Here is an 18,801-nt window from a genome sequence, read left to right on the forward strand (position 1 = left end):
CCATACTCTGCTATCAGAGAATCGAGAACAACACACATTTCTGTTCTGTAGAAGGAATTAAATTTAAATTCCGCTGATGTTTCTGGACCGTTGTCAATCTTTCTTGGCTGCAACCTGAGTCGATATTTCCACTAAACTCAGCCGCTGAATCTATTCCATGCTGTTTAGCGCACTCGTTTAGAGCATCCAACTCTTCATCCATAGCCTTGTTATCAATGCGAATCTTCTTAAGATTTTCTACTGTTGCTTCAATTAACTTCATCGCATCTAGGATGTTAAGCTCTTCTGCTTGGAGTTGCATCGTCAAAATCTTTGTTTTCTTCATAATTAATCTCATGAACATCAGTGCAAAAAGAAAGTCAAATGACAGACACTTTTTCTTTATGTCTTTACCCTTCACTTTTACCCTTCATTTCTGTGCTGTCGTCACTGACAACTTTTTCAATTGCTTTGAGTATGCTTTGTAAACTTCGCCACACTGCTTCTATTGACTCTGAAGAGTAGACCCATCTCGTTTTAGACATGTTGCGGAGTTTCAAGGAGTACTCATCAACTTCTTGAACTTCTTTATTGTAAATTTTGTTTCGTTTGGAGCTGGCACTGAAGAAAACATATATATCTTGAAGATTATCGTATATCGACGTAATAATGGCACTTTGTTTTGCACAATGCTCTTTGAAAGTATTAGATCGATGCCCTTAACATGGAATGTACGGGACTGGTCTTTCAAGAATATCTTGTAGAACCCTCTATGCCCCTGCAATTCTCCGAGACATATTATTTACGAAATCGTATGTTTGGAAGCAGAGATAATTCACATTAATTTCATTTGCTCCCAGACACTTGAGAATACATTCTGCTGTCTTATCTCCATGTTTGTCATTGCAGTCTTTCATTTCCACGACTCTCTCGCGCGCAATTCCTTTCACCAATATATCTTGCAGCCACAACCATTTGATCCGTATTGCTAACATCGGGTGTTGTATCGGCCGAAACCGACAACATTTTAGCACACTCAATCTCATCTTTTATTCTTTCTCTAACATTCTCCCCCAAGATCTCTAAAAGTTCATTTTGTGAACTAGAATCATGTATTTCGTACTGAAAGGCTTCAATCGTTTGCTATCAAGCCATTCTTTCATCTGTAGACAGTGCCTGGACAACTGGACAAGATTCACAAACTGGACAAAATTGCCGTTCTGGTCTCCTGCGGAGCCTCTGAAAGCAATTCCTTGCCTTGCCAATGTTCTAGCAATATCAAACAAAATGTTCATTATCGATTTGCATTTTTCTTCGTCAGCCTTCTCCTGAATGATGATGTCCTTCAGATGCCTATTCATTTGAATGTCAATTTGTCCTTGTTCGACTGAAAACCTAGCAAAATCAGCCAATGCTGCTTGGTGTGCTTCAGAAGAAAAATGCTGAGCAAGCTTGCCACTTTTCATTTTATGCCATGATGCGATACCGTTTATCCAAGCAGTGTCACTTTTTCTTCGCGAGGGGCACGGAAATAAGAAGCTCACTTTACAATACCACAACAAATCGGAAAAACTAACATATGTTTTGGATTTGATAAGAAAGTAAAATGAATTAAGATATTTTGTGAAACTTGATTTCTAATCTCTTTTGCCCTGCGAGAACTACTAATTCCATCTGCTTTGCCCTGCAAAATGCTGTTTTTCAGGATTGGGGGGGTGAAACACCCCCCCAAACCCCCCCAATAGTTACGTCCCTGAATTTAGTATCTGGTCTGTCTGCATTTTTTTATCTTTTTCAATTATGTATTAATAGTTTTCCTTTTATGACATATTTTACCTTTAAACTAGAAAGAGCCAGCCTCCAAATTTGATCACTAAATTACACCACCCTACTTATTGATAAAAGCAGGAAAAAGAAAAGGTTCAAGACAGGTCCCTTGTGGTAGCCTACTATTATGGTGTATGCAAAAATTATTTTAGGCTTGCGTCTTTATTTTTTATTTATTTTAACGACTAAAAATAATTTCATACAACTTCCGTGAAAAAGAAACATTCTTTTAACCTTGCACGTCATTTTGTAGAAAAATCCAACAAATGTTTAAGAGGAAGATAGGTATGGATGAATTCAATGATGGTCTTGAAAAATTGACGTCACTGTTTCAACACTTTTCCCTATGATTATAGGTAATATATAAACAAATTCCTCTTCTGATCTTTGACTTCTATAAAGTCAAACCTCCTTTTCAAGCCTCAAGAAACAAATAGTACCCTGGGAAGAAATATACTGTACTGATTTTGACTAATGTGGTACTCTAGATGCAAAAGGCCAGATATGTTTGTACAGAAGCGTGTAGGCCTATTTTCGATACTTCTTTCTAAGGCTTCTGCATCCGTTCCCTTTTAATTTTGCCCTGAATTGGGAAAAACTTTCTGTTTGGAAAATATTTTCCACAAAGACATACGCTCAATGTAAAATCCTGCTAACTCTAAAAAACCTATGTGGTTCAAATTCCAATTTCAACAAACCGTTTACTTTTGTGCCAAACTTCAATCAGGATATCATTCAGGTTGCTTGCAGCAGTGAAATTTGAGGAAATTTGAGGAAGTTACCCCCGGCAAACAGGATAGGAGAACAGCTTTAGTGTCATCATCGAAACAAATTATCTGCCATTAACAACAACAAGAGGATATCGACAAAAAACGAAATACATAGCGCCTAGTTATCACAGTTAGACAATAAAATTGTAGCTAGCTAATTTTTAGCCACCACGCCACTGCTTTACATTCTACTAGTTCCCAAAGTAATAGCTCCTATAACTGAAAGTTTGGCCCCCGGTTAGCCCCCCTCACCCCAGATTTTTAAGGCTATAATCCCCACTGCCGGTGTCATATGCGTTCCGGTAACCTTATGTATTGTGGTCCGGGTACACAAACGCATGACAATTTTGGTTATGCAAAAACGTACCCAAGCACTTAAACAATAGGGTACCAAAACGAATGGTGGAACTTAACATGCAAAACGGTCCGGGTACACAAACGTATGACAATTTTGGTTATGCAAAAACGTACCCAAGCACTTAAACAATAGGGTACCAAAACGAATGGTGGAACTTAACATGCAAAACGGTCCGGGTACACAAACGTATGACAATTTTGGTTATGCAAAATCGTACCCAAGCAATTAAAAAATAGGGTACCAAAACGAATAGTGGAATTGAGCATGCGAACCGGTCGAATGTTTTGGCTCATATTGTTCAGAATATAAAGAACCATTGAACTATTTTTGTAAAAGGGATGCAAATAAGAAGCGGTGCTGGTACAACATTAATGGTGACTCCAAACTTTGCGTGATTGAAAAGTGTAAATATTAAACTCTTAAAAACGTGTCAAAACATCGCACAATGATGAAATCACACGATCTGAAACACATTGCGCTTCACAATGTTACACTTTTGCATAGGGTACCAAAACGCATATTACACCGGCAAACAGGATAGAAGAACAGCTTTAGTGTCATCATCGAAACAAATTATCTGCCATTAACAACAACAAGAGGATATCGACAAAAAACGAAATACATAGCGCCTAGTTACTACAATTAGACAATAAAACCAAGCGCTCCTTTTCAGTCTATTCATGGATTAAAATCAAAACAAATTTATGCAACATGCGTAAAAGACGCTCACAGTTTCGTAACACACTTCACCTGGCTACTGTATAGTCACAGCATAGCAGTCAAGATTCTTTGATTGGCCGAGAGCCCAGGCAATCATCTATTGTCTTCAAATAGTATTGGAAAATGACCTATGAATTACGACTTTCATGAGACCGACACAACACAACCGTGTCTATTTAATGATACAAAATTTGCTACATGGCTTGAAATCAAATAAAAAAATTCTTCGGCACCAAAATAATAAAATACTGTGTCTAGGGCATAAAAAAATAAACAAATTTCGTACACAGTGCAAAGAAAAATTGACAGACAAAAAACTATTCTTATATCTTAAACTTACATTAATACAATCTTAAGATACTTTTTTAGAAAATGATAAAATTAAGTGATACACAGTACTACTTTGTCCAGTTACAGATACGCTGGTAACAAGTAGAGCTAAAACTCACATCATGTTTAAGGCATATCAAATACTTTCACTGGTCTCTCCTTTTTGCTGGAGAAGTTTAACCATGCTTCGGGATCATCAGGAATTATAGGTGCCACATGCGTGATAATCTCTTTATATTTTACATTGACAAATGGCACAGTTTTCGGAGGCTGTTGATATCTATCAAGAAAAAACGAGGACAAGGGTGAGGGATATTTTTGATACGGTTTTTATAGAATCGAGTATTGCTGAAGTACAAAGTAAAATCTTAGGGATAGGACCGACAGAATCTATCAATACATATTCAATAAATGTCGAATCTTAAAGGCATTTCATCAAATCAATATACAATTTTTGTAAATGCAAAAACAGGCGATTCATATACAATAGTCGCAAGAGAAATGGATCAAATACGGAGATTTCACTGCAAAAATATCTGAAAGCTGCACGTACACTGCAAAATTTCGATCCCTCACAGACAAAAACTGGATGTAGTGATTAACAAATGATAAGGGTCAAAATTTTCTTATTGGAGACAATCAAAGAAAAAAACAGAGGTTTACTTTCAATACATGTTGCTAGCTTACATGTCAAGGATTTGTAGGTGTAAATATGAACTGAGGCTTTTAATATCAGATTAAAGTAACGCTTAAGTTGATTGTATTAAGTGCAAACCTTAGAGTCTCTTTATTTGGAAGATATTACTGTATATCGATAATATGTATACGGGAAAAGAAGCTCCAAGAGGGGCTTGTAAACTGTGCTTGCATCCTCTTGTAAGTGGACGGAATAAAAACTTACACTACAGATTCTTGTGCATCAAACAATGAACCCAAAAAATATAGATGCCTGCTCCGGACTGTCAAACGTGCAGTGATTTTCCACCAAACTGGGTGACCTTTAATGCCTACCAAAGGTCTTGTTAAACTACGCTAAAAATTTGCATAATTGGGAATTTCTGTTAAAAGATGAGAAATTGCAATTTTCCAAACGTTTACAGAGTATTTCACGGGCTTTTGAGAGAGCTGGCCAATTAATCACAAGACAATATACAAAAACACAAGGCTCTGATCCACAAAGTACAGATCTGACAATCACAGCATTGCGTGATTCCATGGGAGTAAAAAGTTTCACACACCTGTCGTTCGGCTTCACAGCCACAGTCGCGATATGCTGGAACAGACAGCAATAAAAGTGAGAAAAGCTTGAAAAATCACGGTTAGTAGCAAACAAAAATGTCTTATAAAAGATTTAAGTTGCGTGTGGTACTTTAATCAAACAACAACAATTAGCGAAAAAATTAAATACCAAGATGTAATAGAGTGTTAAAAACACGACGTTTCGAGCATGTATGTACTCGTTATCAAGTCAAAACCATCTTATCTATGATGGATCAAAACTAAAGATATAGACAGTTTCAGCCCAAAATCTAATACAAAGAACAAAAAATCTTTTGCCACATTCTAAAAACTTGTCATTTGTTAATAGTGGTTCAAAATAGTGGTTCAATCGACTGTCTTCCGCTGGAAACCAACCAAATTATGTCACAAACCTCGTCATCGATAAGAGATTCGTGAAAAGTCCAGTCACTTTTCTGGCCATTAACGTACAATATACTGTCAGCTACAATGTCCTAGGAACACAAAGAACAAAAAGCAAATAGCTAAATAATCTGTGTTCAAATATACAACTACTAGTAATAATATAGAATACTATATTACTCCATAAACACGCCAATACTGTTCAAAATAACTCCATTCTATTTTGCAAACGGAAATGACAAAAATTATCGTGAAGAAATGTAGTCGCATTTCAAAAAAAAGAACAAACCATAACTAAAGCGAGACAAAATGTTAAGCGGGGCAAACAGATTCAGTATAATATAATATAATATAATATAATATAATATAATATAATATAATATAATATAATATAATATAATATAATATAATATAATATAATATAATATAATATAATATAATATAATATAATATAATATAATATAATATAATATAATTTAATTTAATTTAATATAATATAATATAATATAATATAACATAACATAACATAATATAATATAATATAATATAATATAATATAATATAATATAATATAATATAATATAATATAATATAATATAATATAATATAATATAATATAATATAATATAATATAATATAATATAATATAATATAATATAATATAATATAATGTGTTATGTCCATATAAATAGATATTATAAAGTAGGATATGTTGGCAGAAAATATAACATCATAAATTTAATAAATTATGATTCAATAAAGAATTTATCAATCAATATCAAAGAAGTAAACATAAATATCATTAAGTCAAACCAATTGATACTAAGCAAACCTCTTTTGTCAATGACTCAGTATTCAACTCAAATCTCATGTACTCAGCTGTGCTTGTTCCCAGTCCAGTGCCTATAGCTTTCACGTAACTTTCTTTTAAACACTGTAGACAAAGAAGGTATAGTTAAATCATTTTAATCTACAAAAAGCAGAATCTGAAAGGTTATTAATGGGAGAAAGCCTTTTTTCATCAACATGTTCCCACGACAACTGCTTAAATAAATAGCAGCTCCGGTAATGACTAAGTTAAAAGAACTTTTCTGCAAAATATGGTGATAATTACAAACAGAGCTCAGCATTCAACAAAATGCTGTATAAACAATCCCATCAGAATTGCCATAAGCCCAGAAGGAGAGAAATCTTTTACGTAAAAGACTTAAAATCGCTCTATTAAAGAAAATAGTTGATGAGTTTGAATTCAAACATGATACTGGATTCCTTTCTCATCGTCTTCGCCTGAAGGCTATTTTAACAGCATTAATGATAACCAAGCCACGCATGATACTGGTGAAGAAGAATCTCTTTATGATCTCCAGCCAAAGAAAAGCAGCCAAGCTTTTCCCTTCCAAATCTACATTGAACCCAAAACAATCCAACCTTTCATTGGAAGAATGGAATTGCTTTCAAGCAATTTAAAGAGCTGGACGATATTGTCATCAGACCAGCAGAAAAATGAGGACGAATTGCTAGTTGTTTGGCGTAAAGATAACTCTCAAATGCAAACCATGTCCTACCAAGCTCTAGCCAAGAATGCAACCAAATCTTTTATCAAAACCATTATCAATTTTGTCAAAGAAGAAATCGACAACTAAAATCATCCATCAAACGTTTCAAGCGCATTATTTTCAGAATTCCAGAACTCCTGTTCCCTATATGCTGCCTTAGATTCACGAACACGATAATTCTAAACGCCTAATTTTATCAGCTGTCTTCTACCCAATATTTCAAAAAGCAGCCTATCTCAGCTCAATCTTCACATCAATCGTCCAAAAGCTTCCTACGGTTGCCAAAGATTCTTTGCGTCTTAAAATAATTTGAATTCAAAGGACTTAACAATTATATCTGCACTATAGATGTCAAACCATTTTACACATGCATTCCACACAACGACGAGCTACAAGCACTAAAGATTTTCCTTGACGGGTGACGTTTTCAAAGCCCAACAACTACGACTCTTTCTTCGCCTTGCTGAACGAGCCCTAACAACAAATTTCTTCTCTTTCAACGGTCAGTATTATCCTCAGAGGTCTGTTGCCATAGGTAGCAAACGTGGCCCAAGCTGTGCCTGTCTCTTCGTTTGCCACTAGAAAACTTATCTACAAATTCTATGATGGGCCTTTGCTTTGCATCATCAAAAGAAACATTGACGACATCGTTTGAGCGATCTCTCTTTCTTTTGCTGATCTCCAGCAATGCATAAAATATACCAATAATTTACAAGAAATGCATAGACTTCAAACACAACACCCAGCAGCCTAGTGGACCTAAGCGTACATTAATTTACTACAATAGGTTCTTTTCTGTTCTTTACAAATCTTCCTCCAGTTCTTTGTGATTGTTTCAGTTATGTCGCATCTCGAATCCTTTTCTATTTGTCAAACCTTGTCTTCTCTTTGTTCTGCTCGATTCTTTTCGAGTCACTTGACAGCGAGTAAATGCTCGTAACGTCGTACTATAACAGTCTTTATTTGGATAAAGTACCACCTTCAGCATGGCACACATGAGCATATCGGAAGCAATTTTTTAACAGCTTTGGCCAAACGTATTTCTTTTCGTATGGATTACATTATTTTTTTAAAGCTTTGTAGCGGAAAATTTTCTTGATAAAGAGCATACCACCACTAGAATTTGGTATCTGATTGGAACTAAATTTCGTTGCTTCGATTATAAAATTTTTAGGAAAAGAAAGCATACTCGATGCATAGACTACTGAAATTGGAAGAGTAATTAACAGGATATTGTCTACCCAAAATCTGTAGAAAGCTGCCATTTGGTCTCGCTCCGATTCTTTGGATTTGATTACTTGCCACTCTTCTGGCGTAAACTGACGGGTCATTGTTTTGAAAAAATCAGGAACGGTTGTATTTACTGCAAAAAACGTACAAATTAGTTTAATTTACAGTAAACTGATGAATAATTTGAAATTCATGTGAGTAATGAATTGAAAGCAAAACAAAAGAATCATACTAAATATGGAAGGGTTAGATAATATCGTCAACACAAATAATTAAAAAATTATTATATCAATATACAATATTATTTGTACCTCTGATGAGAAACACAAATTACTATTAATAATGACAACCAAATAATCACAAAAAAGTGTGCAGAAAAATCAGGAAATAGTTTGAAGTTTTATTTAAACAGGAAAGAAATGGAAGTAACATTATCACCATTCAAAATAATCAAAGTATTGTTTTCTACTCAAAATACAATACAATTATGCACTTTAGTTAGTATCAAGCTATGGTGCCAAACTAACTAATTCAAAAAAATGAAACTTGATGGATGTGTTAAGCTACACAGGCACCCCTAACACATAATTATAATAAATCAAATCTGTTTTTCTAATCCCGTAGCACTGGATCTTTGATCAAAACTTTTGTTTGCAATTTTTCTGTTAATCACCTTTAGGATAAAATGCTAAACAGTACAAGCAAAACAATCCATATGCAAGAAGCCACAGCAATGACAGGTTATGAAGCCCTAAGTGAGCTGCTGCCTAGCTTACATGTTTAATAAATCTTTATACTTTAGGCTGAATAACATTTACATGTCTGCCTGCGTTTGCATTGGTATAGTTCCAACTCATTGGTATAGTTTCTTCAGAAAATCTAACATTAACAGATAAATCAAATTTAGCTTACCAGGCCGATCAATTTTCATTACATCTACACCAACTGTTAAAATGAAGATCAAAACACTCTTAAAACAGATCTAAATATTTTTAAAAACTTACACCATTGATACAAATACTTTGGTTTTTGAAAAAAACACCCCCCTTCTAATCCCATAATATCATATAGTTCTGAAATATTTTGTAAATTCTTTCCCAAAAACTTTAAATTTAGTATAGATAATAATGGAATACAAAAATATAATTTTCAAAATTAGGAGGTTCAATATTATATGACCAGACTCTAGGACAAAATCAGATTATTTCAATTATATTTTTTTGCTCTACAAGACAGTCTTATAAGATTTTATTTTGCTCGTCCTATTTGCATTATTCCTTTTTATTGTTCATAGCTATTTTCATTGCAAAGATTTGAGAATCTGGTGGACAGCCTACTTCACATGTATTTTTTCTGGTATATCAAAACATATTGAATAAAGTATGGTTTCATTATGAAAATATGGGGGAAACTGTCCTCAGAAATCTGAATAGTTCAAGTTCGAACATCTTGTGTTACAGAAGACTTCTCATATTACATGTGAAATGAAGTAAAGAAACATTTTTAATTAAATTACAAAATAATTTACCATCATTCAGTAAGCTCCCAGCTATGACAGAATAATTTCCCTGGAATCAGAATGAAGAATAATGATTTCCAGCAAAATGAGCATTAAAAAAAAGGCTATACAACAAGATTTAAAATTCAATTTTATTACTGTGCAAGTTTTCCACAAAAATGTGACAAAACATAACTGCCCAGTTGAGATTACAGCAAAAGAGATTGCAGAGAAAAAAGCACAAGACCAATGGATTAAAACCAAGCCTCTGTGAACAAATTTTACAATTTTTGTCAAATGTCTAATAGTTTTATCTGAAAATTGGCTACTCCAAACCATATATAATTTTCATATAAGTGAAAGATTATCATTATCCTTGGCTAGAAATCGCCAAGATCAAGCACATTGACTGTATTTTGAAAAGCTTATATTTACAGACATGTTCAATGATTGAAAAAAAGTTAGGAAGAATCTCTGAGAAAATGATACAGAGCTGAAATAACTTATATATTCAATTGGTTCCAAAAACGAAATACCCACTAGGACTTACTAGCTTTTGTGACAAGAAGCATCTTTACAACACAAAGAAATTTAATTGAAAAAGGTATTAAAATAATCTCATTTTGACAACAACAAAAATGATTATAGAGCTTTGATTAATCAAGCCTTGTGTAGTAACATATCATTTAACTGAAAATGTCAAACATTTGTTTTTGAGAATGCTTCTTTCTAAAATGTAAATATATAACTTGAACTGCTGTTAAAAATAACATGAAGGAAAGGATTTTCTGCATACCTGATGTGACACATTGAAACTTAGTCCAGAATTGTTGTTGACCTAAAAAGGAGAAACTAAATCCAGAACTGTTGTGAAAAAAAGTACTTTTTGTTTCAAACAAGACCTCCTCAGTGTCAGTTACATACTCGATTCATATAGGAAAAGGAGCAGTTTAGTTATTTCCCTTCAAGTATTAGTAATTCCCACCTCAACCAAGTTTTTATGTATTTTCATATTTATATTTTATTCAGAAAGGAAATAAACACAAATTTTAGCTTTAAAACTGTTTATAACAGTATGCAGTTGCTGCTTTGATGTGCAGACCTTATGTGACAGATTAAGCAAAAACCTTATTTTATTACTCATGGAAGCTAGAATGTATTTCAAGAGACCTTTCACGACAGGGTTGCTACTGCTCAGCTTTGCATATCAGTATTGAAAGGCTTACTTACTGTCAGTTTCATTGTTTTGCATTGCTATGATGAGTAAAAGCTTTAGGAATCACTTGGTTTAGAGACGACTGACAACCATTGCCCTATAGAAACTTTCTGCTTTGTTTCTTTACAAAATTCAAAAAAATAATCAGATACTGACTTACCAAGAAGGGCTTAGATTTCTGAGTTCTTTCAAGGACAATGTCCGGTGCAGGGATGCCAGCAAGATAACTAATGCAAGATCTGATAAGAAGCCTTCCTGCCTGTAATAAAATATGTTTCCCTGAAAACTATAAAATTTACTCAATTACAGAATTTTGAAATGCATTTAAGGCAAAAATTGAAAAAACTGATGGCAACTCAAATTCAAAATTCAAATTTTCTGGTAGCCTGGGGTGAATATATGAAACAGAATCATGAACTCAACTTTTATGATAATAGCATACTCACCAAAGCAAGTTTTGCATCATTTTTAAAAACAAACTGATGAACTCTCTTCTTCTCTTCTTTGGAGATACAAGAATTTGCAAATAACCAATCCTTACGACAAAAAGTAATGCAAAGCTTGAAAATAGATTTTTAAAAAAGGAACAAGGAGCAGATATTTGCACTAAACATTATCCTTGGTCGGTGACATTTTATATCCTTTGTCTCACATGTGATTGTGTAAATAAAGTATGCATAAATTTTTGTTAAGTGTATTGTATTGAATTACTCAATGTTCATTACTACTTGAGTCATATGCGTTTTTGTTATTTAAATTAAGAAGTTTCCATTCCCCATTTCTTTTGAAACAAATAAAAGACAAATGACCCACGAAATTTCCTCGAGAAAGATTCCGATGATCTTAATTAAAAAGATATGTCTCTGACTTGCCTGCGCAACAGGTATCCATTCAGCAATATTAAAAGCCCATCTGATGTCATTCATAATTCCTTTAAATAAAATCATGAAAAAAAATTATATCCCGAGTCATCAAATGACTCAACAAGTCAAATGTAATTTTAGTACATATTCCCTTTAGAAGACCAAAAATTTGCCGCGTTTATTATGAAACCTCGTATGGGTGTTGACAATATATATCGCCTCTCTCCCAATTTATAATTCTATATCAACTCTGACGTCAAGAATAGACACCCCTATCCTACTATATTTTGCAGGACTTTCTTTATTTCAAACCTCTGTTTTCCTGATTAAACATTTAAAACGATCTTGCAATCACTCTGAAAAAAATTGGAAGGCAGCGTGCACAATTGACGCCCCCACTTTCCCCCCTCTCTCTCATCAACTCTTGTTAGTTACGTTTTCAGGGACGCAGGAGCAAATTTTAGAGAAGGGGGGGCTCTAGAAAAGTAGGGGGCTCCTTATGTAGCTTGCCATCATTATCTTTGATGCCACAACCTTGAAATCATACTTGGTGAAAAAGTGGGGGGCTACAGCCCCCGGCTCCGGCGTGCCTGGTCTTAGAAAGTTGACATCGATTTTCATTACCTAATGCCAAGAGAAAACAATACAAATAACAATTTTAGCGAATTTCTTTTTAACTTAATGTATTCTAAAGAAATGTTTCTTAGTATTAAAAATGCAACATAAATATAAAAGCATCGTGTGAAACTTTTTGAACGCGACTTGGCCCAAACATAACACTAAACTTTACTCAAAAAATGGCATGATGTTCTTTAACAATTCAATATGGTTATGGGTATACCTTTACTATACCTGTCAGTCAAGTTTTCCGTGCCTTACGTAAGTCTTGTCTAATGTGTCTTCGGTGATTTTAAAGTCTTATGTCGTAAGCTGAAACTCTTACGCTTTTTCTCTAATTACATAGTTACAATGTGCTTTTGATATGTTTGTTTACGCAATACGCAATATTTCGAACGTGTCATACTGAAATTTACGAGTGCGTGCAGGCTAACCTGTGAGAAGTCCGTATATTCTGAAATATGATTAATTAAACAAGTTTAAAAGTTTTGTTAGGTGGTTCCCGGTGGTTCCTTCTGTGAATCATCGTAAAACTCTACTATTATTCATCATGTGGTTTTCTTACTGTGTCATTTAGGCTAGCACCAAGTTCTTATTCTGCATTTGTTTTGAAAAAAAAATTATAAATGATATTAGGTTTTCTTATGGCAAAATTACCCTTTCATACACAAACGTATGGCTTTGTAGGCAAAATATTTCGTTAGGACACCAGAGTAACTTGACAGGTATGCTTTACCAACCTACACTTCGGTTAAAAAAAAGAATGTATTAGTGGCTGAGCCCTATTATACAACGTTTGTATTGTGAAATATCAAAGTTTACCGCTTATTTCTTGACCATCTACTAAAATTCCAGTTACGAGTTGACAGACATTTGACATTGAAGATAGAGTTGGATATGACGTGAACGAAAGTTCGTGTATATTTTGGGTTTATTTAACAGGGCTCGCGCCACTGATCCAAAATTGAAGGGGCCAGCAATCTAAGGAAAAATTTCTCTTCCCCCCTTTTGTCCCAATTGTGGCAATGTGTTTCCTGAGGTTGTTTAACTTATGGGCTTAGGTTCAATGCATGTGTGTGGCGCCGGCCCTGTTTAGATTTGGAGCCATAAGTTTAAGCTGGCACACGGGGAATTCTCACTTTTACGGTCAATTTTTAGGGCTTGTGCTACTTATTATAAACTGGAGAGACAAGCAATGTAAAGGAATTTTCCTGTTTTAAAAACAAAAACTTTCGGCGTGACAAACTTTCGGACAAATCTTTGTCCGAAAAATTTATTTGTTGGAATTCGAGAGTTGTCCGAAAGTTTGTCATACCGAAGATTTTTGTATGAACCACGCTTGTGCAATTTTTACTGACTGAAGCAAAAGATACATTTTTAAACAGGACTGTCTGCCAAACTTTTGAAAACATTCACTCTTTCGAGCTTATAGGAACACCAGTACAAACATATAATATTATCGTTATCATTGTCTATCAAAAACTCACCTTCACTTTCTTCTTCCCTTTCCCTCTCATCTGAATCAACCAGGGGCGTCGCTAAACTCTTTCACTAGGGGGGCTGCCAGTCACCAATGTGCTGCCAAAATAGGGCGCGACCTAAATATATCAATTTTTGGGTGTGGTATTTTGACGCATCTCTTCAGTTAATCATCGCTTCAATTTTCACGCTGTAATTTTCTTTACCTGAGTACTTTAGGGTACCTTCTTTGATTTTACTCTAGAAGTCAAGTTTTGAGCAATGAGTACCCTCATTTATTCAAATAGTTTAGCACGCTTAAACAGAGCCTTAGTTTGTAGGAGCAGTTCTCGCAGGCAGAGCCGCCGAGTGGTTTCGGAGGCAAAACCGAAAGACGAGGCCCCTTGCGAGCGGAGCAAGCAGGGCTGTTTTGCGACCACGCCCTTTATATTATCTTAAAAATGCATTTCAGAGTATTTCTTGCAGTCAATTCTTGCAGTCGTTTTGATCGTTTTACTTTTTTGGCATACTTTTGCTACTTTTTGCTCATTTCATTCTTTAAATGGAATTCATTACTTTATGAGGCCCTCTAGATCTCGAAACCCTGGGGCACTTTGCCCCCTTGCCATGCCCTGCTTCTAGTATCTCCAGGAAGGGCTTTCGCGAGGCAAGCCTTGTTGGGGTGGGGGGTGTGGACTACAAGTTTACCTGATTAGAAAATTATTGCGTGAAATTCTTTTGCTGCTGTCACAAACCTCTGCAATACATTTTGTCAATCTAACTCTGTATATAATTCGCAACTTTCATTATTATATGATAATAACGGACTTTCCTAATAGTTTTGTCAAATCTCTATATCGGGACAGATATAGGATATAGTTACTACCTGAGGCGGCACCGGTTGCCGCCGAAGGAGGAGGACATTTTTTAATTTTGATGCTTCTAGTTCCCTGGAAAATGCACTCTTTTAAGCACATTTCACTAAAGCATTCCTCCTAGTCCTATTGAAATTTACTTTTTGCAAACAAATTGAACAGCAGATAAAAACAAATCATGTTGTCAGTTACTTCTAAAGCTAGGTAACAAGCAGCACTGGTTGTCAATTTAGATCCCTCTTTCCATCTTAGCGTGCCATTTGAATGGGGTGGGGTGGGGGTCTGACACCTTCCACACCTCCCGATCGCGACGCCCCTGCCTCCAGGATCAGCGTTCAGACTTGTTCGAAAAGTTTGACCCTTCCCCAAATTTAGGTGGAGATTAGGTGGCCTTGATATGCTGACAGTTGTCTATGTTCTAGACTCTGGCTACCGACATGGAGTCATTTGAAATTTCAAAAGGGACATTTGCCCCTTCGTGACACCCATAGCGCTATCTGTTCCTATTTTGAATTGCTGAAGGCTTTTGGGTGATATTTTTTCGGTCTTATCCTAATCTTGTCCCCACTATATGTCAAAGCTTTGAAAGCAAAGCCTGAATTTTCTAGGGGAGAGGGAGGGTGGGTGCCGCACCCCAGGTAGCGACGACCCTGGAATCAACAGTATCAATGCCTTCGAGAAATGACTGATGATAACTTCAGCCAGAAGCAGGCTGGAGGCCAGAATAGGGCTGGGGGCCAAGCCCGTAAGATGGACAAAAGTACTATTGTTTGGTATATAAACTGGGTTACAGTTAGTGGCTTTAGCCCACCTTAAGGTTTCTCCTGGCCATGGGCTAGGGAAGGTAACACTACTAGAGAATTAAACTTGACAAAAAATTTGAACATATAAAGAAAATTTAGTTATTTTTCTTGAATTTTCTGTGTATTTTAGAAACTTTGATCTCGGAAGGAGACTTCACTTGAGGGCCCTTGAGATGGTTAGTTGACATACAAATATTTTTCATAAGAAATTAAGAACTTGAGCAAGTTTTATACTGAAAGTTTCTTTTCAATACTCTGAGATTCTCCAAGTTCCTCAATTTGATTCTGAGATTCGATTAAAGTTTACTTCGCATAGACCAACCTCTTATAGCTTCAAGTATTTGTAATTACAAAAATGCATTTTTTCCTCTCTATGTTATGGCTCCGGGGTAACAGAAATGATGCTCGCTGGGGTATAATCTTTGTAGTGTATGTAAAGTAGCGTGTAGTTAAGGTGTTACAGTAACTTTTTTGGAATGTATAAAAAAAGTTTCTCAATGAGTTCAATAACAATCTTATAACTTGATGTAGAAGTTTTTCTTTAAACATCCAAAAGAATCATCAACATCTGTCTGAAATTTCAACAACATGTCGAAAAATATTTTAGCCAAAAATTATTGTCAGAAATGCTATCTGCTCAAAGTTTTTGCACTTAATGTATCCCTCTGCCCCTGTTGTGATACAATTTTTGCTGGCAGTGTTTTACTTGTGGACTTTGGTTCAATATGTTGGCTGTAATATATAGGTTGGTTTATGTGAATAATTTGAGCTGATTTTTATCCTTTATATGGCAAAAAAGTGATGAGACAATGCCCACCTGCATACATTGTTTTGGTGATAGGAACTGGAATCACTATTTCCTTAATTTTACAGAAATATTAAAATCAACTTATGATCGTCCCCCTTTTCTCTCCAAACCCTTGTCAACTTCTATGTTACCTGCAGTTCCACCAGCAACATTTCTGGGCCCTTGAGCAAAAAGAAAGATGGGGCAGGTGATGTTGTCATTAAAACTTTAATTGCTATTGCTACGAAACTTGTTATTGGTTTTTGAGCTCCTATCAGCTTTTGGTCTGGGCCAATCTGTACCCTCTCAGCAAACTTGGTGACCTTCATAAGAGGTTGGCATTCTTTTTTATGACAATCCCCACTTATCATGATTGGGCTTGTTTGTTTGTTTGCCCCTACTTTTATCTATTTCAAATCTTTGTTTATTTCTGGCTGCAAAATTCTAGCGGTGTGGAGCGTAGGTTTGAAAGGCCAGAAAATAAGGGGAGGGATCCAGGTTTATACTGGTCTTTGTGGCCCTACATGTCTTTGCAGCCTGAAGTTATGCTATCAAGCTGTGGCAAATGAAGTTGATGCTTCTGCCCTGTGACAATGTGGAAAAAGCTGACAGATAGCAGTTTTCAGCATCAGACTACATACTTTGAATAGAGTCAAGGCCATAGCTCAGGGTGTTGAGCAGAGTTCAGACAGAATCTTGAAAAAAGAGCAAGTTTATTCAGTCATTCTGTAGGGGGTCCAAGGGGCCTTTGTTGCATGCATCCCAAGGTCAATTGCTTGCAGGCAGAGGTCCTCTATATTTTATTAATTTGGGGAAAGTTTCCCTTGTAGTCCAAGGCCTTGACAAAAGTTGCATACAGGGGGTAAATGACTACTTGTTAACTTTTTTGCTTGTAAACTGCAAATTACAAGGCATTCTTAAGCAAAGTTTAAAGTGAAGTGTCCTTAAAGTAAATTGTCTGATGAAGGGGAGTACAGGTGCAAGGCTTTCTAACACTGTTTCCATAAATAGATTTTTGCAAGAAAAGGTATGATCCAGACTGGAAACTTTGTTTCTTGCATGGGCAAATTCATGTGCCTGACTGCTTGATTGCACACCTGAAATCACGCACTTTTAAGAAATTTGTATTGTTAATAATGTAAAATGTATTCAAATAGGGAATTTGCGTGGCCAATAAACAAAAGTGTTGGATGGAAAATATTACTGCACGGGCAATATATCGCTGGGCAATATATCGCTGGAGTGCGACAAAGTTTCCAGTCTGGAGTATGATTGATGGGAAAAGTATAAAAAGGGCTGTTTTGAAGAGGAGGAAAACATGAAATTCTCCAGAAAAAAGATATTGCAAAATAAAGGTCAATATTTGTTTATATTACTTCATCAAAAATTTTGATGATAATGCTTGGAAGGATGTCCAGTAAAAACTGCTTAACGTATGTCTTAATAATCATCATCAGAATCATCATCCCCATCACCACCTCTTATTGTCTTTCCTTTTTTCTTTGCAAAATTAAAGATTCCACCACCTGTTTCTCCTTTCAGGACTGGTCTTTCACCTTTATAATCGATTGCTTCTGATACTCCAAGCCTCCACTGAAGCATTTCAGTAGGAAACTCATCTACGCCTCCTAAATCATCAAATCCTACGATGAAATCTTTGGTTTTTCCGTCGATTATCGAGGCAATAGAAGGTAATACTTTTATGCGAAGTCTTTGACAAAGGAACAACGCCTTCTCCGCATCGATCTTAAAAAATTTTGTCTCCAGGTGTTTAGGGGCTATTATTTGAAGATGCTTATCAACTATTTTACACCTCATGGTCGAGTCCCTGTAAAAGTGACAGACAACACGTTCATGCTTTTTAACTTCTTCGAAAAATTCCTTTTCGTCCGCAAGCTCATCATATTTACCATGCCCTTGCAAAATCCACTCGTCCCTTTTCCCTGCCTGCTTTTTCAGTTGTTGTAGTCTTCTTCGACGAATAGCTTCCATATCGTCATCATCCAGGTTATCTAGACGCTGGATTTCTGCGTCGATACATTCCTCGACAACTTTGGCAGCTTGGACTATTTGCTGCTCCATTATTTAATGCGTTTTCACAACAGATACGAAAAGTTCGTCTTCCAGTGTCAGCTAATAAGTGTAACCGTGTACACTTAACAACCACAAACGAAATTTTGGATGCATCAAACGCTTTCAATGTTAGATGTCTTTACTTTAGAGGAGTAGTAATGCTTTTTGGGATCTAAATATTCAAGAACCAGCAAGGAGC

At 35.5% G+C, this 18,801-nt stretch overlaps 2 protein-coding genes across 3 annotated transcripts; both read right to left on the minus strand.

Moving 5' to 3' along the window:
• Positions 1–1,741: 1,741 nt before the first annotated feature.
• Positions 1,742–12,324, minus strand: LOC135686828 (L-aminoadipate-semialdehyde dehydrogenase-phosphopantetheinyl transferase). Of its 2 annotated transcripts, XM_065203183.2 has the most exons (12): positions 11,998–12,324; positions 11,572–11,661; positions 11,286–11,384; positions 10,706–10,747; positions 9,940–9,979; positions 9,324–9,356; positions 8,423–8,544; positions 6,458–6,559; positions 5,637–5,717; positions 5,223–5,257; positions 4,104–4,264; positions 1,742–3,782 (listed from the first exon to the last, which is right to left on the minus strand). In XM_065203183.2, the coding sequence occupies exons 1-11, from the start codon at positions 12,070–12,072 to the stop codon at positions 4,111–4,113; spliced, it is 873 nt and encodes a 290-aa protein (XP_065059255.2). In that variant the 5' UTR covers positions 12,073–12,324; the 3' UTR covers positions 1,742–3,782; positions 4,104–4,110. The 2 variants fall into 2 exon arrangements, with proteins under 2 accessions (XP_065059255.2, XP_065059254.2); XM_065203182.2 differs by having other exon boundaries at positions 1,743–4,264; positions 11,998–12,320.
• A 5,567-nt stretch (positions 12,325–17,891) lies between these two features.
• Positions 17,892–18,758, minus strand: LOC135686831 (thioredoxin domain-containing protein 9). Its single transcript, XM_065203184.2, has one exon. The coding sequence runs from the start codon at positions 18,609–18,611 to the stop codon at positions 17,970–17,972; it is 642 nt and encodes a 213-aa protein (XP_065059256.1). The 5' UTR covers positions 18,612–18,758; the 3' UTR covers positions 17,892–17,969.
• Positions 18,759–18,801: the final 43 nt, after the last annotated feature.

This window comes from Rhopilema esculentum, chromosome 6 (assembly GCF_057945365.1).
Source record: "Rhopilema esculentum isolate cy_ngs chromosome 6, ASM5794536v1, whole genome shotgun sequence".
NCBI lineage: Eukaryota > Metazoa > Cnidaria > Scyphozoa > Rhizostomeae > Rhizostomatidae > Rhopilema > Rhopilema esculentum.